The 18182-nt window shown below is 41.7% G+C and overlaps 2 protein-coding genes and 9 non-coding genes across 11 annotated transcripts; 7 read left to right on the forward strand and 4 right to left on the reverse strand.

The window, feature by feature from the left end:
* The first annotated feature begins 3309 nt into the window (after window positions 1-3309).
* On the forward strand, window positions 3310-4958 carry LOC141325998 (uncharacterized). Its single transcript, XM_073834713.1, has 3 exons — window positions 3310-3624; window positions 3751-4552; window positions 4726-4958. The coding sequence occupies exons 1-3, from the start codon at window positions 3310-3312 to the stop codon at window positions 4956-4958; spliced, it is 1350 nt and encodes a 449-aa protein (XP_073690814.1).
* A 197-nt stretch (window positions 4959-5155) lies between these two features.
* Window positions 5156-7522, forward strand: LOC141325999 (uncharacterized). Its single transcript, XM_073834714.1, has 2 exons — window positions 5156-5688; window positions 6332-7522. Exons 1-2 carry the CDS (start codon window positions 5350-5352, stop codon window positions 7520-7522), a joined length of 1530 nt encoding a protein of 509 aa, XP_073690815.1. The 5' UTR covers window positions 5156-5349.
* A 2750-nt stretch (window positions 7523-10272) lies between these two features.
* trnam-cau (transfer RNA methionine (anticodon CAU)) lies at window positions 10273-10346 on the forward strand. Its single transcript has one exon. It is a non-coding gene; the product is annotated as a tRNA-Met (tRNA).
* Window positions 10347-11044: 698 nt separating this feature from the next.
* On the reverse strand, window positions 11045-11127 carry trnal-cag (transfer RNA leucine (anticodon CAG)). The gene has a single exon. It is a non-coding gene; the product is annotated as a tRNA-Leu (tRNA).
* A 287-nt stretch (window positions 11128-11414) lies between these two features.
* On the forward strand, window positions 11415-11488 carry trnam-cau (transfer RNA methionine (anticodon CAU)). Its single transcript has one exon. It is a non-coding gene; the product is annotated as a tRNA-Met (tRNA).
* Window positions 11489-12556: 1068 nt separating this feature from the next.
* Window positions 12557-12630, forward strand: trnam-cau (transfer RNA methionine (anticodon CAU)). The gene has a single exon. It is a non-coding gene; the product is annotated as a tRNA-Met (tRNA).
* Window positions 12631-13333: 703 nt separating this feature from the next.
* Window positions 13334-13416, reverse strand: trnal-cag (transfer RNA leucine (anticodon CAG)). Its single transcript has one exon. It is a non-coding gene; the product is annotated as a tRNA-Leu (tRNA).
* Window positions 13417-13703: 287 nt separating this feature from the next.
* trnam-cau (transfer RNA methionine (anticodon CAU)) lies at window positions 13704-13777 on the forward strand. The gene has a single exon. It is a non-coding gene; the product is annotated as a tRNA-Met (tRNA).
* Window positions 13778-14480: 703 nt separating this feature from the next.
* Window positions 14481-14563, reverse strand: trnal-cag (transfer RNA leucine (anticodon CAG)). The gene has a single exon. It is a non-coding gene; the product is annotated as a tRNA-Leu (tRNA).
* Window positions 14564-14850: 287 nt separating this feature from the next.
* Window positions 14851-14924, forward strand: trnam-cau (transfer RNA methionine (anticodon CAU)). The gene has a single exon. It is a non-coding gene; the product is annotated as a tRNA-Met (tRNA).
* An 898-nt stretch (window positions 14925-15822) lies between these two features.
* Window positions 15823-15905, reverse strand: trnal-cag (transfer RNA leucine (anticodon CAG)). Its single transcript has one exon. It is a non-coding gene; the product is annotated as a tRNA-Leu (tRNA).
* Window positions 15906-18182: the final 2277 nt, after the last annotated feature.

Below are 18182 nucleotides of genomic sequence, written 5' to 3' on the forward strand. Positions count from 1 at the left end.
ATACCGGCCACGTGGGGCTGACCAATCGTTGCATGTTCTTGCTCCAACCAATCACGTTTTTATACGGTGACCGTAAGGGGAAACCTTCGGTTCACTTATGTTTGTCTTGGCCACTACATTTAACTCGTGGGAACCTGATATTATGTCGTGGCCACGAGATATTAATTCGTGGGAACATCATATTATGTTATATGTTATTCGTCTCATATTCGTTATTTTTCCTTTCATTTTGATCTCTTAACTTTCTGAATGTAGGTTCTATGACTGGGATATTTACTGGAATGCAGTTCAAAGGTTGAATTTAACATATATTGTATTTTATTTAGTCTATTAATAGACAAATCTAGTGTTTCACTAAAGAGTGAATTAATCACGTAGTTTCGTTTGGAAATCATTTATCGTAAGAGTAAAATAGGCCTACATGACATTCCTTCTATTAACTGATCGTCTTTTTTCCGTAGTTGTATTATTATTATCGTCATCATTATTATAATTATTACTATTATTATTAGCCTACATTTTATATATTTTTATTTTCGTTTATATTCGTTTCCCCCCTTAATTTTGATCTCTTAACGTTCTATATGATGATTAATGATACTGTAAAATGCTTGACATATATTATATGACTTTATGATTGTAATTATGCCTGTGTGTTGCCCACGTTTTCATTTACAAATTAAACTACGTGAATGATTCATTCCTCAGTGAAATGTCAAGCATTTACACAGTATCATTTCCATATAGAAAGTTAAGTAAAGAGATAGAAATCAAGAGGGAAAACGAATATAAACAAAAATAAAAATATATACAATAATAATAGGCTAATAATAATAGTAATAATTATAATAATGATGACGATAATAATAATACAACTACGGAAAAAAGACGATCAGTTAACGTTAATAGAAGGAATGTCATGTAGGCCTATTTTACTCTGACGATAAATGATTTCCAAACGAAACTACGTGATTAATTCACTCTTTAGTGAAACACTATATTTGTCCATTAATAGACTAAATAAAATACAATATATATTACATTCAACCTTTGAACTGCATTCCAGTAAATATCCCAGTCATAGAACCTACATTCAGAGAGTTAAGAGATCAAAATGAAGGGGAAAATAACGAATATGACGAATAACATATAACATAATATGATGTTCCCACGAATTAATATCTCGTGGCCACGACATAATATCAGGTTCCCACGAGTTAAATGTAGTGGCCAAGACAAACATAAGTGAACCGAAGGTTTCCCCTTACGGTCACCGTAAAAACGTGATTGGTTGGAGCAAGAACATGCAACGATTGGTCAGCCCCACGTGGCCGGTATCTGATTGGCTTAAGTAAAAGGTGGGTGGAGTCCATGCATTTGTGGATTAGTTTGCGTCTTGACCTTACAGTCTATGGTCTTGACGCTTGAAATGTTTCAAAATTCACAAATACGCGCAGTGATTTACAAATGCACAGAGAGCAATCCACAAATACGAGTAGCGATCTATAAATGCACAGTACGCGATTCACATATAAATGCAGGTCGAATTTGTGTTTGTAGGATTAAAAATATATATTTGTGAGTATGTTTTTTATTTGCAATTCGAATTTTTTTACTTGTGAATATAATTCATGTTTGTGGAATTTATTTGTGGATCTCATTTTATTTATTTTGTGTATATGGTTGTTTTTGTCAATCGCTTTACATTTATTTGTGGATCATAATGTATTTATTTGGAATTATGCAACAATTCTAACTCCATAACAAACACTTTGAAAATAAATTGATTTATTTTGTTGTTGTTTTTTCACTTAAAGTATGTCTAGAGATGTGAAAAGGCTCACATGCCCTGATTTTTTGAATATGACTTTTGGTTACACAAGGTGTCCTTATTAAATGTTACATGTACTTACTATTATAATAACATTTAATAACATGCAAGTGACCCTAAATCAAATTCTAACCCTATAGTAAATACATTAATACAATAAGTTAATTTATATTAGTAAGTACTTAAATGTGTAATTACATTGTAACAAGGATACCTTAAAATAGAGTGTAACCCTTTATTTTGAGGTGTCTTTGTTACAGTGTAATTATACATTTAAGTACTGAGTAATATAATATAATTTCCTATATGTACTTACTAAATGTTTAGGGTTCGGATTAGGGTTTGTCTTAGGGTTACTTGCATGTACTTATGCATTAATAATTGTTATTATAATAGTAAGTACATGTAACGTGTCACAAGGACACCTTAAAATAAAGTGTTACCTGACTTTTATTACCAGTAGTTTCTTAAAACACTGATAAACAGCTGATAAAACAACAACAATCAAACTATGGTAATAATGTCAAGCTGACGGAATCCTAATTTACTAATGATTAATAATTTATAGATGTTAACATTCATGTGTCAAAATAAAGATAGATTGTTTGTAAAATGTATTCTTTTATATATCAAGCAAGACTTTAGAATATTTTATATATAATTCCTTTTTTTTTGGAAGACAGAAATGGGTAATATAAAGTTATCCGTTTCGTTGTCATAATTATCATTGTAATACAACACAAAAAAGAAAACAATAATTGTAATGATCATTTTATGTAAAAGTAGCCATGCCTTGATGAAATGCTTATTAAATCAATAACCTTACTTGACTAAATGGTTTGTCTTTTTTCTTTCACAGACGTTTCCTTCGGGGACATTATTGAAAGCTCCATCTGTAGTTCCACTTCCTCGTTTGTGGTCGGAGACCTTGCCACCAGAAGATCACAAGTGGATTGGCAAAAGGCTTTTCAAAATGGGGTCCAAGGGAAAGCCAGAGCTCCGTGATGACCTCCAGCTCTGGTATTACCCACCACAGCCAGCACTTACCTACAATCAGGGTCCAGCTCCAGACAGATTCTTTTGTCATGCACTTCTGCTGTGGATGCCGTACAAGCTGTGGAGGGTCAAGATTCTCTGTCCCAATCCTGCCTGCGGACGGCATCAACTGACAGGAGGTGGTCTGCACAAAAGGGCACGGCAGGTTCTGGACATCGACAGAATGTACAGCATGGTCACAGAAACCCTCATCTGTACCAAGTGTAGAGCCTCGCATGTGTCCTGGAGTCAGACAGTCCTGCAACAGCTAGACCTGGGTCATCGCTCCGAGTTTCGGGTTATCCTCACGCGGAAGTAAGCACACTTTCATTCTGCATCATGTTGTTAGGCCATCATCACATACATATGCAAATAGTTTACAAATCAAATATGTAAAATATATGAATGAGTGTATTTTGCTTTTTCTAAGGTATGCCTGTGATATGCGGGTCATCCGGCTACTGCGTGAGCGTAGCTTAGGCAACAGCCCCACGCGGGTGATAAAGCAGCTGCGTGAAAACCACAGCGAGGAGTGGCTCCAGCGTCTGGCCCGATACACCACCCAGTGTGTTGACTTCCTAAATCGACCCGGAGTGTTGCCAGTAAAATTCCAGGAACCCCCACAGCCTACAGTGGTGCCAAGCTGCAAGTGGCTACTCACCGTGTACAGCCAAGACATCCTAACAAGGCTGGATGAAATCCATGCAAGGATAACATCCACCTATGGCTCTGTCTTGAAGATGGATTCTACTAAAAAGGTTAGTTGTGGATTTTTGTTTATTAATGCTGTTGTTTATATACACAACACAGCAGTATATCTGTATTTTACATGGTGGGATGTTTGATTGCATTTACAGCATGTTCCATATCATGTCTTATTACAGATAACCAAGAAGCTGGCTGGGACAGCGAGGGGAACGGGACTCTGGCTTACCTCTGTCGGCAATGAGTTTGGTCAGGTGCTCATGAGCGTGCTGACAGCCCAGGAAGGAGCAGGACTGGATATGATGGTAGATGGTCTGGTGAAAAGATACCAACAGGCTGGTGTGGATCCACCTGCTGTGTTGTATGTGGACTGTGGGTGCTGCACTGAGGTGGGCGAGACAAAGCTGAAAACCAGATTCAGAGGTTGGCCAGATCTCATGATACGCTTGGACATCTGGCATTTTATGCGCAGGATTGCCCTGGGGTGTACAACTGATGCCCATCAGCTGTACCCCATCTTCATGTCGCGGCTATCAGCGTGCATCTTTGAATGGGATGCAGCTGATCTCTCAGTGCTTCGCAAAGCAAAGAGAGCGCTATTGATCTCCCAGGGTTGGCCTTCGCTGGCAGATGAAGATGTCAACAAGCATCTTACCAGGAATGAGCTGGCTCTACATTGCCGGAGGAGAACCCGCGGAGAGGAGACTACCATCCTTCTCCTTGAACGGCTGTTTACAGAGCTCTTGAGCAGCAAGGGCAATGACTCCCTGGGTGTTCCTCTCCTGGATCAAAAAAGGATGGAGCACATCTGGAGTGTCCAGAAGAAGCATGTAAAGTGCATCCAAGACCCCCCTGGTGTTGTGCTCTATATAGAGACTGGAAGCTTAACCAAGGGAGGTGTGCTTCTAACGACATACAGATGTGCCAGAGGCTCCACTTCTCTCGAGTCCTTTCACCTACACCTGAACCGTTTCATCCCAGGTATGTCTCTGTCACACTCCCTGTGCATATATATAATATATATATATATGTATGTGTATATGTATATGTATATATATATATATATATATATATGTATGTATATATATAAAACACATTACTTGTCTTTTGTGTTTCTTTAACACTCACCTTTACACTGTTGTGTCCATTAACAGGGACCAGTGCAAACAGTCTTAACTTTCAGATTTATCTGCTGGAGGGACTACACCGGTGGAACCAGGACAGGGAGGCTGCTTCATTGTCAGCAGAACCATCAGCTTTATGCAGCTACACAGGAGAACTTGTTCACTGTGTAAACAGCAACTATGAAAAGCTGTTTGGCAAGAAAGTGGTTCCAACATTTTGTTCCCCTGCCTGTTACACCGGTAAGAAAAAGTGTTATTGTTAATGAACTTAGAATTTCTGTGTAATCTCTGTCTATATATTTAACTCTACAAAGTCTACTGTCATGATTGATATGCAAATTTCTAAGGCTTTTAAATTATCGACATTATCCAAACTTTATTGATAGTTTATACTTTTAATCAAGAAAAAGGCATTAGGAAAATCATGTTACATGTAAGTATCTAATATGATACAATAGGTTTTTGAGGAATATTTATTTGTACGTCTCTCAATTATCATTTGTATTGTGTTGCATTATGTGTTTTTGCATATGTTTTTTTCCTCCTCAATGATTCAGCATTGTATTTAATTCCTGTTTGTTTATTATTTTAATTTCAGGTGAGCTCATTGGAGTCCAGTATCTGTTTCAGCAGACAGGTCAGGCACTGCAGGACATGAATCCAGACTCCGAGCAGAACGCAGAGCTCATTGTAGACCTCAGTGTGGAGGAGCGAGATGAAGATGAGGGCTTCTGTGACATCAGCGAGGATCAGACCATTACTGATCTGGAGGCTGACTTGTCACCACCCTCTTCCACACTTGCACTTAGTGGTACTTCTGTACTGGGCTCTCCATCCCCTTCACCAGTCCCTGACCCTACACAAGGCCTCTCACAGTCTCCCACATCACCTGGACCCTCAGGGACTGCTGTCTCACCTGTCCCATCTGAAACATCTGTTTCACCTCTTCCCTCAGAGCCAGAGGATGCTGGTCAGAAAGATGATGAAGAGATGGTAAGTGCAAGATGAAACAACATTTAAAAGATCAAACAACTAGGGATGCACCTATCCGACTTTCTCAGTCCCGATACCGATACCTGGGCTTTGTATATCTGTCGGTATATCTACCCGATACCGATCCGATACCATTGTTGAATTAATAATAAACTGCATACATTCAACCTTATACCTTCCTTCCACCATGTAGAAGAAACTACAGGCACCAAACTTTCCTAACTAAACATTACTTTCCTAACTAAGACAAAACACATGTAATGTATTGAATACTTATTTATTTGTTATTTAAAGAACAATTGTGCATTCAAATCGAAAATAGAATGTAATCAAACTTCTCAAAATAAATTTAAATAAATAAAATGTAGTAGTAGAAATGGAGGAAGAAAATAAAAAAGAGCCCCGTGGATCTGTTAATTCTTCCGATCCCCGATCCAGCTATTTTTTTAATATCGGGGCCGATATCCAATCCTAATATCGGATCGGTGCACCCCTACAAACAACATCAAAGTCATTAATAAGCTGCAAATACACATAATGTCAAGTCAGCTTTCTTTCCATTGTGTTTTATACTTTAAAGAAGGTGCCAAAACAGCTTCCCACTGATAAACATTATAATGTTGGTGTTGGTGTTTTTTAATAGGCCGTTGACAGCCAAAATGTCCCTGGTTATCAACATGTGGACAGATTGGCAGAATATCTGGTGGATCTCCGGGGTCACACAGCCCTCAGCCTGACCAACCAGGAGGCCAACACCATAATTGCACTTTGGCAGAGCTTGGATGACCAGGACAAGCAACGGGTGGTGTATGCAGCTCGACATCAGAAGAGACTGCTGAGTGGACGCTTCAGAGTACCTAAGAGGCCCACTCAAACCCCTGGAGTAGAGAGCACCACCAGATGTGTGCTGGGTGCAAGCAGCGCACCTGCACAATGGCCTGACTGTTGCCGCCTGGTGGAGACCATCTTCATCAGGCTTTGCACTGTTCACCCAAGCCCCAAAAGAAAAGGCAAGGGAGCGCTGTCAAGATGGTCTCTGATCCTTCAAGACTACAGAAGGATAAGGCAGCTTGTACTGGGCAACAGTTTGGTGATGGAAGGAACATCACTGCAGCTGGTGGAGGTTAACCAGAACACCCTGATTCAGTGGCACAACAACAGACAGAAAAAGCAGGAGCTGTCTGTGCTGCTTCAGGGCATTCAGTTGCCTCAGTCCCTCCCTGAAGCTCAGGAGCCTCTCCAGGCTGCCAAGCATCTACGGACTGAGACAGAACAACCAGCGGAGCAGCACCAGTACAAGCTACCAGAGAGCACGGCAGGTCAAGCAAAGCAGAGGCAGGGTTCTTCTGGGCGACCCCCTCTCAGACCCAAGGCACCAGCACAGAGTCCTGTGTCAGTTACGCCATCAGCACCTGGAGCATCAGCACAGATGCTACCCAACATAGTCCTATCAACAGGACCAAGTTTTCAGGGAGTGCCAATGCTTCAGGGTTTGCCAGTGCTACAGGGTCTGCAAGTGGTCCAAAGACTGCCAATGGTCCAGGGAATGGCGATGGTTCAGGGAATCCCATTTGTCCAGGGGATGCCAATAATTCCGCCTACAGTTGTGCAGGCCATCAGTTCACAACCTGCTGCACCAACTGCCAGTCCGCAAACCATGCCCAAGAGACCCTACAGGAGAACTGTTGAAGCAAACACTTGTAAGAAGTGTGGGCAGTTTAAAACAAGTGCAACGGGGCATAGCCAGTACAGGGGCAGGGTGTACTGCCCACAGACTGAAACTGTTACAAAAGAACAGTGGCTGGAGGAAATGCGGAGAACCATTCCCAAATAAAGTATATATTTGTGTGTATGTGGTGTATATAGCAAAAAGAGTTCACTATTGTTAATATTTGTGTAAAAAAAAAATATTTGTGTTTTTAACTTTTTGTAGTTTTTTTTAACTATTATTTAATATTTTATTAAACTTTTTATTTCTTGTTTTTGAGAACTTAACTTTTTATTTAACTTATTTATTGGTTTTGAAAACTTAATATTTGTCATTTCCCTTTTAGTTCATTGTTGTTTAAATACTTCTTATATAATTTATATAATTTAATATTTATTATATATTAATATTTATTTTTATTTTATTTATTTCATATTCATTACTGTATTGTTGGAATAATTTTTAAATAAAAACAAACTTTCCAAACTGTAAAGTTATTGCTTTTTCTTTTTTACTTTTATTTTCATTTTATTTGCCTTTTCATTTATTGTTGTCTGTAAACTTATTTAATATTTAATTTGATTTATTTAATATTCATTACTGTATTGTTGGAATAATTGCAAAATAAAAATAAAACTGGGAAATGATTGTTTTTTGTTTTTGACTTTTATTTTCATTTTATTTCCCTTTTTATTTATTGTTCTTTGAATACCTAATTAATATTTAATTGTATTTGTTTAATATTCATTACCATTCTGTTGGCACAACTGCAAAACAAAAACAAACTGGCAAATTATAGCTTTTTGTTTTTTACTTTTATTTTCATTTAATTTGCCTTTTCATTTATTGTTGTTTGAATACCTAATTCATATTTAATTTTATTTATTTAATATTCATTACTGTATTGTTGGAATAATTGTAAAATAAAAACAAACTGGGAAATGATTGCTTTTTGTTTTTTACTTTTATTTTCATTTTATTTGCCTTTTCATTTATTGTTGTTTGAATACCTAATTCATATTTAATTTTGATTTACTTAATATTCATTACTGTATTGTTGGAATAATTATAAAATAAAAACAAACTGGAAAGTTATTGCTTTTTGTTTTTTACTTTTATTTTCATTTTATTTTCCTTTTCATTTATTGTTGTTTGAAAACGTATTTAATATTTCATTTTATTCATTTAATATTCATTACTGTATTGTTGGAATAATTATAAAATAAAAACAAATTGTCAAATTATTGCTTTTAGTTTTTTACTTTTATTTTCATTTTATTTGCATTTTCATTAATTGTTGTTTGAAAACCTATTTAATTTTTAATTTGATTTATTTAATATCCATTACTGTATTGTTGGAATAATTATAAAATAAAAACAAATTGTCAAATTATTGCTTTTTGTTTTTTACTTTTATTTTCATTTTATTTTGCTTTCCTTTTCATTTATTGTTGTTTGAAAAATTATTTAATATTTCATTTTATTTATTTAATATTCATTACTGTATTGCTGGATTATAAAATAAAAACAAATTGTCAAATTATTGCTTTTTGTTTTTTACTTTTATTTTCATTTTATTTTCCTTTTCATTTATTGTTGTTTGAAAACTTATTCAATATTTAATTTTATTTATTTAATATTCATTACTGTATTGTTGGAATAATTGTAAAATAAAAATAAACTGGCAAATTATTGCTTTTTGTTTTTTACTTTTACTTTTATTTTCATTTTAATTTATTGTTGTTTGAAAACTTATTTAATATTTTATTTTATTTAATATGCATTACTGTATTGTTGGAATAATTGTAAAACAAAAACAAACTGGGAAATTGTTGCTTTTTGATTTCTGTTTTTATTTTCATTTTATTTCCCTTTTAATTTATTGTTGATTGAAAACTTATTTAATAGTTAATATAATTGTATTTATTTAAAATTCATTACTGTTCTGTTGGCATGATTGTAAATTAAAAAACATATTAATGACTATTTTATTCTAATTACTATCTTTTTTTCAATACAAATAACATATTTGTAAGTGTCTTGAATGAAGGTAACATACAAAACTCCTAATCAGAATAAGTAATATCAATTAAACAAAGAATAATATTATGCTTAATCAGAATAAATAATATTAATACAATAACTACAAAATAATAAGTAATAATAACATCAACAATACCACAGTTCCATTGGCATTCTTTATTTTTCATGGAAGAATTGTACATATGTACATTTTATTAACCTTAAAAATTGCATTTATTTAATGAAATTAACAATATAAAAATAACAATACAAAAAGGTGCCTTTATCTGGATTCGAACCCCGGTCTTGGTGAGCGCCTGCAATAGGAAACAGTGTAATATAAATGCGCGATTTTCACGCACAAAGAAACCTGAAAATGTATCGTAGCGTGCATGCTAAGGAAGTAATATGTTCTAACGTCACATTTCACCCTTTCTTTTCGTCATTTTTTCCCTTTCTCCTTTTCTTCCTTCCCCCTTTTCTTCCCTTCTTCCCCGTCTTTGACGGACTATTGTTCCCCAGCTTCCAGCTTGAACGCAGCGCCTTAGACCGCTCGGCCATCCTGACACGCTTGCGTGGTGGGAGCTGACCCGTTGCGGCTACACCCAGCTTGTGGTCTTAATCCCTAACGAAATGTTGATTCGATTCAAATATAGCTCCACATGTTCTGCCAAGCGCTGAAGACTGTAGCTGTTATCCGAAGCCAAAGGACAAAGGACAGTTCTGTCGGAAAAGTAGGATTCGAACCCACACCTCCAGAGGAGACTGCGACCTGAACGCAGCTTTTGGATCTACGCCCTGCAGGCAGGCACCGACACGCTAGCGCTTCGCATTTCAGACCGGTCATCCCGCCGGCCTCGTTGGCGCAGTTAGGCAGCGCGTCAGTCTCATAATCTGAAGGTCGTGAGTTCGAGCCTCACACGGGGCAGCGTGGTGCCTTTTGATAGCTGAGAGCGCTTACACGACAGAGCGGGCTTCTCTGTTCCCGTCCGCCTGCTTGTCTCCTTCGCCTGAGGGAAAAAGGCGACAGCTCATCTGAAGGGTGGACGACACGACATTGCGGGAGAAACTGTGAGTTTCCAGGTAAATTCCCTAAATCCCATCCAGCGACATTGCATTCAGTCCTAGGCCACCCTTTGACATGCAATATAATCGAAATTCAGTGTTCACGCTGGGCTAATGCTGAATGAATGCAGGAATACCATCCCTGTCGTATTCATGTAACATGTGGCGGTGTTCTTGTGAGGTTTTCTTAAGGGTAATATCATGCTGGCATTGGAAATGAAATTCCCTATTAATGGGAAGGCAAGCTTTCGTGAACCTTAAAGCAATGTTGCCTTCATCTTAAGGAAATATTGACTCGATTCTAATACGACTTGACATAGTCTTTCAAGGCATTCTTTAAAAGTGCCTGCAACTTGGTATCGGGGAAGGAGTGATGTCGCACAAACGATACAACGGAGTAATTCTCAAGTTTAACGGAACGCCCGTCGGCGTTACTGCCACTTTATACTAATTCTGACGACGACTGAAATGTGGTGCTTTGGCAAAGTTAATGCCCTGACACAAGGCAAGGTTGGCAAAGTTACAGCCTTGCGGCTGAAGACCGTAGCCGAAATTTAAGTCTGTCAGAAGAGGGATTCAAACCCACGCCTCCAGGGGAGACTGCAACCTGAACGCAGCGCCTTAGACCGCTCGGCCATCCTGACACGCTTGCGTGGTGGGAGCTGACCCATTGCGGCTACACCCAGCTTGTGGTCTTAATCCCTAACGAAATGTTGATTCGATTCAAATATAGCTCCACATGTTCTGCCAAGCGCTGAAGACTGTAGCTGTTATCCGAAGCCAAAGGACAAAGGACAGTTCTGTCGGAAAAGTGGGATTCGAACCCACACCTCCAGAGGAGACTGCGACCTGAACGCAGCTTTTGGATCTACGCCCTGCAGGCAGGCACCGACACGCTAGCGGTTCGCATTTCAGACCGGTCATCCCGCCGGCCTCGTTGGCGCAGTTAGGCAGCGCGTCAGTCTCATAATCTGAAGGTCGTGAGTTCGAGCCTCACACGGGGCAGCGTGGTACCTTTTGATAGCTGAGAGCGCTTACACGACAGAGCGGGCTTCTCTGTTCCCGTCCGCCTGCTTGTCTCCTTCGCCTGAGGGAAAAAGGCCACAGCTCATCTGAAGGGTGGACGATACGACATTGCGGGAGAAACTGTGAGTTTCCAGGTAACTTCCCTAAATCCCATCCAGCGACATTGCATTCAGTCCTAGGCCACCCTTTGACATGCAATATAATCGAAATTCAGTGTTCACGCTGGGCTAATGCTGAATGAATGCAGGAATACCATCCCTGTCGTATTCATGTAACATGTGGCGGTGTTCTTGTGAGGTTTTCTTAAGGGTAATATCATGCTGGCATTGGAAATGAAATTCCCTATTAATGGGAAGGCAAGCTTTCGTGAACCTTAAAGCAATGTTGCCTTCATCTTAAGGAAATATTGACTCGATTCTAATACGACTTGACATAGTCTTTCAAGGCATTCTTTAAAAGTGCCTGCAACTTGGTATCGGGGAAGGAGTGACGTCGCACAAACGATACAACGGAGTAATTCTCAAGTTTAACGGAATGCCCGTCGGCGTTACTGCCACTTTATACTAATTCTGACGTCGACTGAAATGTGGTGCTTTGGCAAAGTTAATGCCCTGACACAAGGCAAAGTTGGCAAAGTTACAGCCTTGCGGCTGAAGACCGTAGCCGAAATGTAAGTCTGTCAGAAGAGGGATTCAAAGCCATGCCTCCAGGGGAGACTGCGACCTGAACGCAGCGCCTTAGACCGCTCGGCCATCCTGACACGCTTGCGTGGTGGGAGCTGACCCGTTGCGGCTACACCCAGCTTGTGGTCTTAATCCCTAACGAAATGTTGATTCGATTCAAATATAGCTCCACATGTTCTGCCAAGCGCTGAAGACTATAGCTGTTATCCGAAGCCAAAGGACAAAGGACAGTTCTGTCGGAAAAGTGGGATTCGAACCCACACCTCCAGAGGAGACTGCGACCTGAACGCAGCTTTTGGATCTACGCCCTGCAGGCAGGCACCGACACGCTAGCACTTCGCATTTCAGACCGGTCATCCAGCTGGCCTCGTTGGCGCAGTTAGGCAGCACGTCAGTCTCATAATCTGAAGGTCGTGAGTTCGAGCCTCACGCGGGGCAGCGTGGTGCCTTTTGATAGCTGAGAGCGCTTACACGACAGAGCGGGCTTCTCTGTTCCCGTCCGCCTGCTTGTCTCCTTCGCCTGAGGGAAAAAGGCCACAGCTCATCTGAAGGGTGGACGACACGACATTGCGGGAGAAACTGTGAGTTTCCAGGTAAATTCCCTAAATCCCAATCCAGCGACATTGCATTCAGTCCTAGGCCACCCTTTGACATGCAATATAATCGAAATTCAGTGTTCACGCTGGGCTAATGCTGAATGAATGCAGGAATACCATCCCTGTCGTATTCATGTAACATGTGGCGGTGTTCTTGTGAGGTTTTCTTAAGGGTAATATCATGCTGGCATTGGAAATGAAATTCCCTATTAATGGGAAGGCAAACTTTCGTGAACCTTAAAGCAATGTTGCCTTCATCTTAAGGAAATATTGACTCGATTCTATTACGACTTGACATAGTCTTTCAAGGCATTCTTTAAAAGTGCCTGCAACTTGGTATCGGGGAAGGAGTGACGTCGCACAAACGATAAAACGGAGTAATTCTCAAGTTTAACGGAACGCCCGTCGGCGTTACTGCCACTTTATACTAATTCTGACGTCGACTGAAATGTGGTGCTTTGGCAAAGTTAATGCCCTGACACAAGGCAAAGTTACAGCCTTGCGGCTGAAGACCGTAGCTGTTGTCCGTAGCCGAAACTTAAGTCTGTCAGAAGTGGGATTTGAACCCACGCCTCCAGGGGAGACTGCGACCTGAACGCAGCGCCTTAGACCGCTCGGCCATCCTGACACGCTTGCGTGGTGGGAGCTGACCCGTTGCGGCTACACCCAGCTTGTGGTCTTGATCCCTAACGAAATGTTGATTCGATTCAAATATAGCTCCACATGTTCTGCCAAGCGCTGAAGACTGTAGCTGTTATCCGAAGCCAAAGGACAAAGGACAGTTCTGTCGGAAAAGTGGGATTCGAACCCACACCTCCAGAGGAGACTGCGACCTGAACGCAGCTTTTGGATCTACGCCCTGCAGGCAGGCACCGACACGCTAGCACTTCGCATTTCAGACCGGTCATCCAGCCGGCCTCGTTGGCGCAGTTAGGCAGCACGTCAGTCTCATAATCTGAAGGTCGTGAGTTCGAGCCTCACGCGGGGCAGCGTGGTACCTTTTGATAGCTGAGAGCGCTTACACGACAGAGCGGGCTTCTCTGTTCCCGTCCGCCTGCTTGTCTCCTTCGCCTGAGGGAAAAAGGCCACAGCTCATCTGAAGGGTGGACGACACGACATTGCGGGAGAAACTGTGAGTTTCCAGGTAAATTCCCTAAATCCCAATCCAGCGACATTGCATTCAGTCCTAGGCCACCCTTTGACATGCAATATAATCGAAATTCAGTGTTCACGCTGGGCTAATGCTGAATGAATGCAGGAATACCATCCCTGTCGTATTCATGTAACATGTGGCGGTGTTCTTGTGAGGTTTTCTTAAGGGTAATATCATGCTGGCATTGGAAATGAAATTCCCTATTAATGGGAAGGCAAACTTTCGTGAACCTTAAAGCAATGTTGCCTTAATCTTAAGGAAATATTGACTCGATTCTATTACGACTTGACATAGTCTTTCAAGGCATTCTTTAAAAGTGCCTGCAACTTGGTATCGGGGAAGGAGTGACGTCGCACAAACGATAAAACGGAGTAATTCTCAAGTTTAACGGAACGCCCGTCGGCGTTACTGCCACTTTATACTAATTCTGACGTCGACTGAAATGTGGTGCTTTGGCAAAGTTAATGCCCTGACACAAGGCAAAGTTACAGCCTTGCGGCTGAAGACCGTAGCTGTTGTCCGTAGCCGAAACTTAATTCTGTCAGAAGTGGAATTCGAACCCACGCCTCCAGGGGAGACTGCAACCTGAACGCAGCGCCTTAGACTGCTCGGCCATCCTGACACGCTTGCGTGGTGGGAGCTGACCCGTTGCGGCTACACCCAGCTTGTGGTCTTAATCCCTAACGAAATGTTGATTCGATTCAAATATAGCTCCACATGTTCTGCCAAGCGCTGAAGACTGTAGCTGTTATCCGAAGCCAAAGGACAAAGGACAGTTCTGTCGGAAAAGTGGGATTCGAATCCACACCTCCAGAGGAGACTGCGACCTGAACGCAGCTTTTGGATCTACGCCCTGCAGGCAGGCACCGACACGCTAGCGCTTCGCTTTTCAGACCGGTCACCCCGCCGGCCTCGTTGGTGCAGTTAGGCAGCGCGTCAGTCTCATAATCTGAAGGTCGTGAGTTCGAGCCTCACACGGGGCAGCGTGGTGCCTTTTGATAGCTGAGAGCGCTTACACGACAGAGCGGGCTTCTCTGTTCCCGTCCGCCCGCTTGTCTCCTTCGCCTGAGGGAAAAAGGCTACAGCTCATCTGAAGGGTGGACGACACGACATTGCGGGAGAAACTGTGAGTTTCCAGGTAAATTCCCTAAATCCCATCCAGCGACATTGCATTCAGTCCTAGGCCACCCTTTGACATGCAATATAATCGAAATTCAGTGTTCACGCTGGGCTAATGCTGAATGAATGCAGGAATACCATCCCTGTCGTATTCATGTAACATGTGGCGGTGTTCTTGTGAGGTTTTCTTAAGGGTAATATCATGCTGGCATTGGAAATGAAATTCCCTATTAATGGGAAGGCAAGCTTTCGTGAACCTTACAGCAATGTTGCCTTCATCTTAAGGAAATATTGACTCGATTCTAATACGACTTGACATAGTCTTTCAAGGCATTCTTTAAAAGTGCCTGCAACTTGGTATCGGGGAAGGAGTGACGTCGCACAAACGATAAAACGGAGTAATTCTCAAGTTTAACGGAACGCCCGTCGGCGTTACTGCCACTTTATACTAATTCTGACGTCGACTGAAATGTGGTGCTTTGGCAAAGTTTATGCCCTGCTGGACCATTCGGACTGAAATTCCCTGTCACTGGGAAGGCAAGCTTTTGTGAACCTTAAAGTAATGCTGTATTTATAGTAATGAAGTGTTGACTCGATTCTAATACAGCTTCACATATTCTGCCAAGTCAAGGCTTCAGAGAAAGCTGTTGCGATCAATGCGTCAGGGAGACGCTTTTCTTGACGTGACACAAGGCAAAGTTGGCAAAGTTACAGCCTTGCGGCTGAAGACCGTAGCTGTTGTCCGTAGCCGAAACTTAAGTCTGTCAGAAGTGGGATTCGAACCCACGCCTCCAGGGGAGACTGCGACCTGAACGCAGCGCCTTAGACCGCTCGGCCATCCTGACACGCCTGCGTGGTGGGAGCTGACCCATTGCAGCTACACCTACAGGCAAGGACAGAGAAGCTAGTTCTTCGCTGTTCAGACCGGTCAACCCACCGGCCTCATTGACGCAGTTGGGCAGCGTGTCAGTCTCATAATCTGAAGGATCCCTTCCGCCTGCTTGTCCCTTTTCTCCCGAGTCAAAAGGCCACAGCTCCTCTGGAGGGCGTGCGACATGATGTTTTGTGAGAAACTGTGAGGTTCCAGGTAAATTCCCTGACTCCCACCCAGTCCTAGACCAACCGTTTATATACAGTGTAATCGAAATTCAGTGTTCATGCTGGGCTAATGCTGAATGAATGCAGTAATAGCATTCATAATCATGTAACATGTGGCCGTGTCCTTGTGAGGCTTTCTTGAGGTTAGTATAATGCTGGCATTCGATGAAATGAAATTACATGTCATTGGGAAGACAAGCTTTCGTAAACCTAAAGGCCCGGACACACCAAGCCGACGATCGGCCGTGTGGCCTCGTTGGGCTGTTGGTGGGCGTCGGTGAAGGAGCCTATCTGTCTCTGCCCTAATAGTCTGTGGCCTTCATCCTGTAGTGCCACAAACTGTAAGCAGACAGAGAATGCACATTTTCTGCTGTCATGCAGGTGGCCCGGATAGCTCAGTTGGTAGAGCATCAGAGTTTTAATATGAGGGTCCAGGGTGATAAGCTGTCAGTTTGCTGAGGCCTCCCCTCATGACCTGAATTAAGTACATGCAGCGCTGTTTGCTAAAGTAGCATACTTTGCAGGCATCCTATCATATGCACACTGCTGGTATGGATACAGTCAGTTTTGACTGCAAGAGATGAGGTAATTTGATGTCTTTGATTGTTTACGGCACTCCCATTTTCCTGTTTCAGCATAAAAGCGGCATTTTGCTTGTCAGAAATACATGCTCTGTTTTAATGTTACTTTAAATTGGGGTAGAACTAAATTAATGGCAAAGCTCAGCATTTTTTTGGCAACTCCCTTCCGTCACCTCGCATACCCCAGTTTGAGAACAAGTGCTATAGAGTGACCCACAAAAGTGAGTACACCCCTCACACAAATTTAGTATATTGTCTTAAGGGATAATACTATAGAAATTTAACTTGGATATATTTTATAGTCAGTGTGCAGCTTGTATAGCAGTATAGATTTACTGTCCTATGAAAATAACTCAGCATACAGCCATTATTGTCAAAATAGCTGGCAACAAAAGTGAGTACACCCGAAGTGAACTTGTCAAAACTGTGTCAAAAGTGTCAATATTTTATGTTAGCACCATTGTTATCCAGCACTGCCTTAATCCTGCAAGGCATGGAATTGACCAGAGCTGCACAGGTTGTTGCTGGGATCCTCTTCCATATAATGGCATCACATAGCTGCAGTACATTAGACACATTGTGCTTCTCTACCTTCCATCTGAGGATGCCCCACAGGGTTCAGGTCTGGAGACAAACTTGGCCACTCATTCACCTTCAGCTTCCTCAGCAAGGCGGCTATCATTTTGGTGGTGTGATTGGGATCGTTATCATGGAAAACTGCCGATCTGCCTGGTTTCTGGAGGGAAGGCACCGTGTTCTGCTACAGAATGTACAGTACATAATGGACTCCATGTTTCCCTCAATGAACTGCAACTCCCCAGAACCAACAGCACTCATGCAGCCCCAGACCATGATGCTACCACCACCATGCTTGACTGTAGGCAAGACACAGTTTTCTTGGTACTCTTAACCAGGGCATCACCACACATGCTGGACACCATCTGAGTTGATCTTATAGTCTCATCAGACCACAGAACATGGTTCCAGTAATTCATGCTCATGGACAGGTTGTCTTCAGCAAACTGTTTGCGGGCTTTCTTATGAGCCAGCTTCAGAAGAGGCTTTCATGTGGGATGACGCCTGTGCAAACTGACTTTTAGCACTGTGCAGCGTATGGTGTGAGCACTGACAAACTGACCTTTAACTTCTGCAACCTTTAAAGGTTGTATCAGCGATTTCTAGCCTAAAACATAAAGTGTCAAATTCAGCTGACCTTTATTCACGATCCGCTCGCTGCCTGCCCCATAAATTGTCTGTGAAAAAACCGCGTCTCTCTGGTCAGCCTAGGGTCCGAGATATGCCAAAAAAACAATCAGCAACTACCAACCTTTCCACAGCAAAAACAAACATTGTTCCAACCAATCAGCATCAGGGGTTTGGTGTTGTGGACTTTCGCTCCGCCTCCCTCACATCCCTGCACCAGTAGGAAAGTCCACAACACGA

This window comes from Garra rufa, chromosome 2 (genome assembly GCF_049309525.1).
Source record: "Garra rufa chromosome 2, GarRuf1.0, whole genome shotgun sequence".
NCBI lineage: Eukaryota > Metazoa > Chordata > Actinopteri > Cypriniformes > Cyprinidae > Garra > Garra rufa.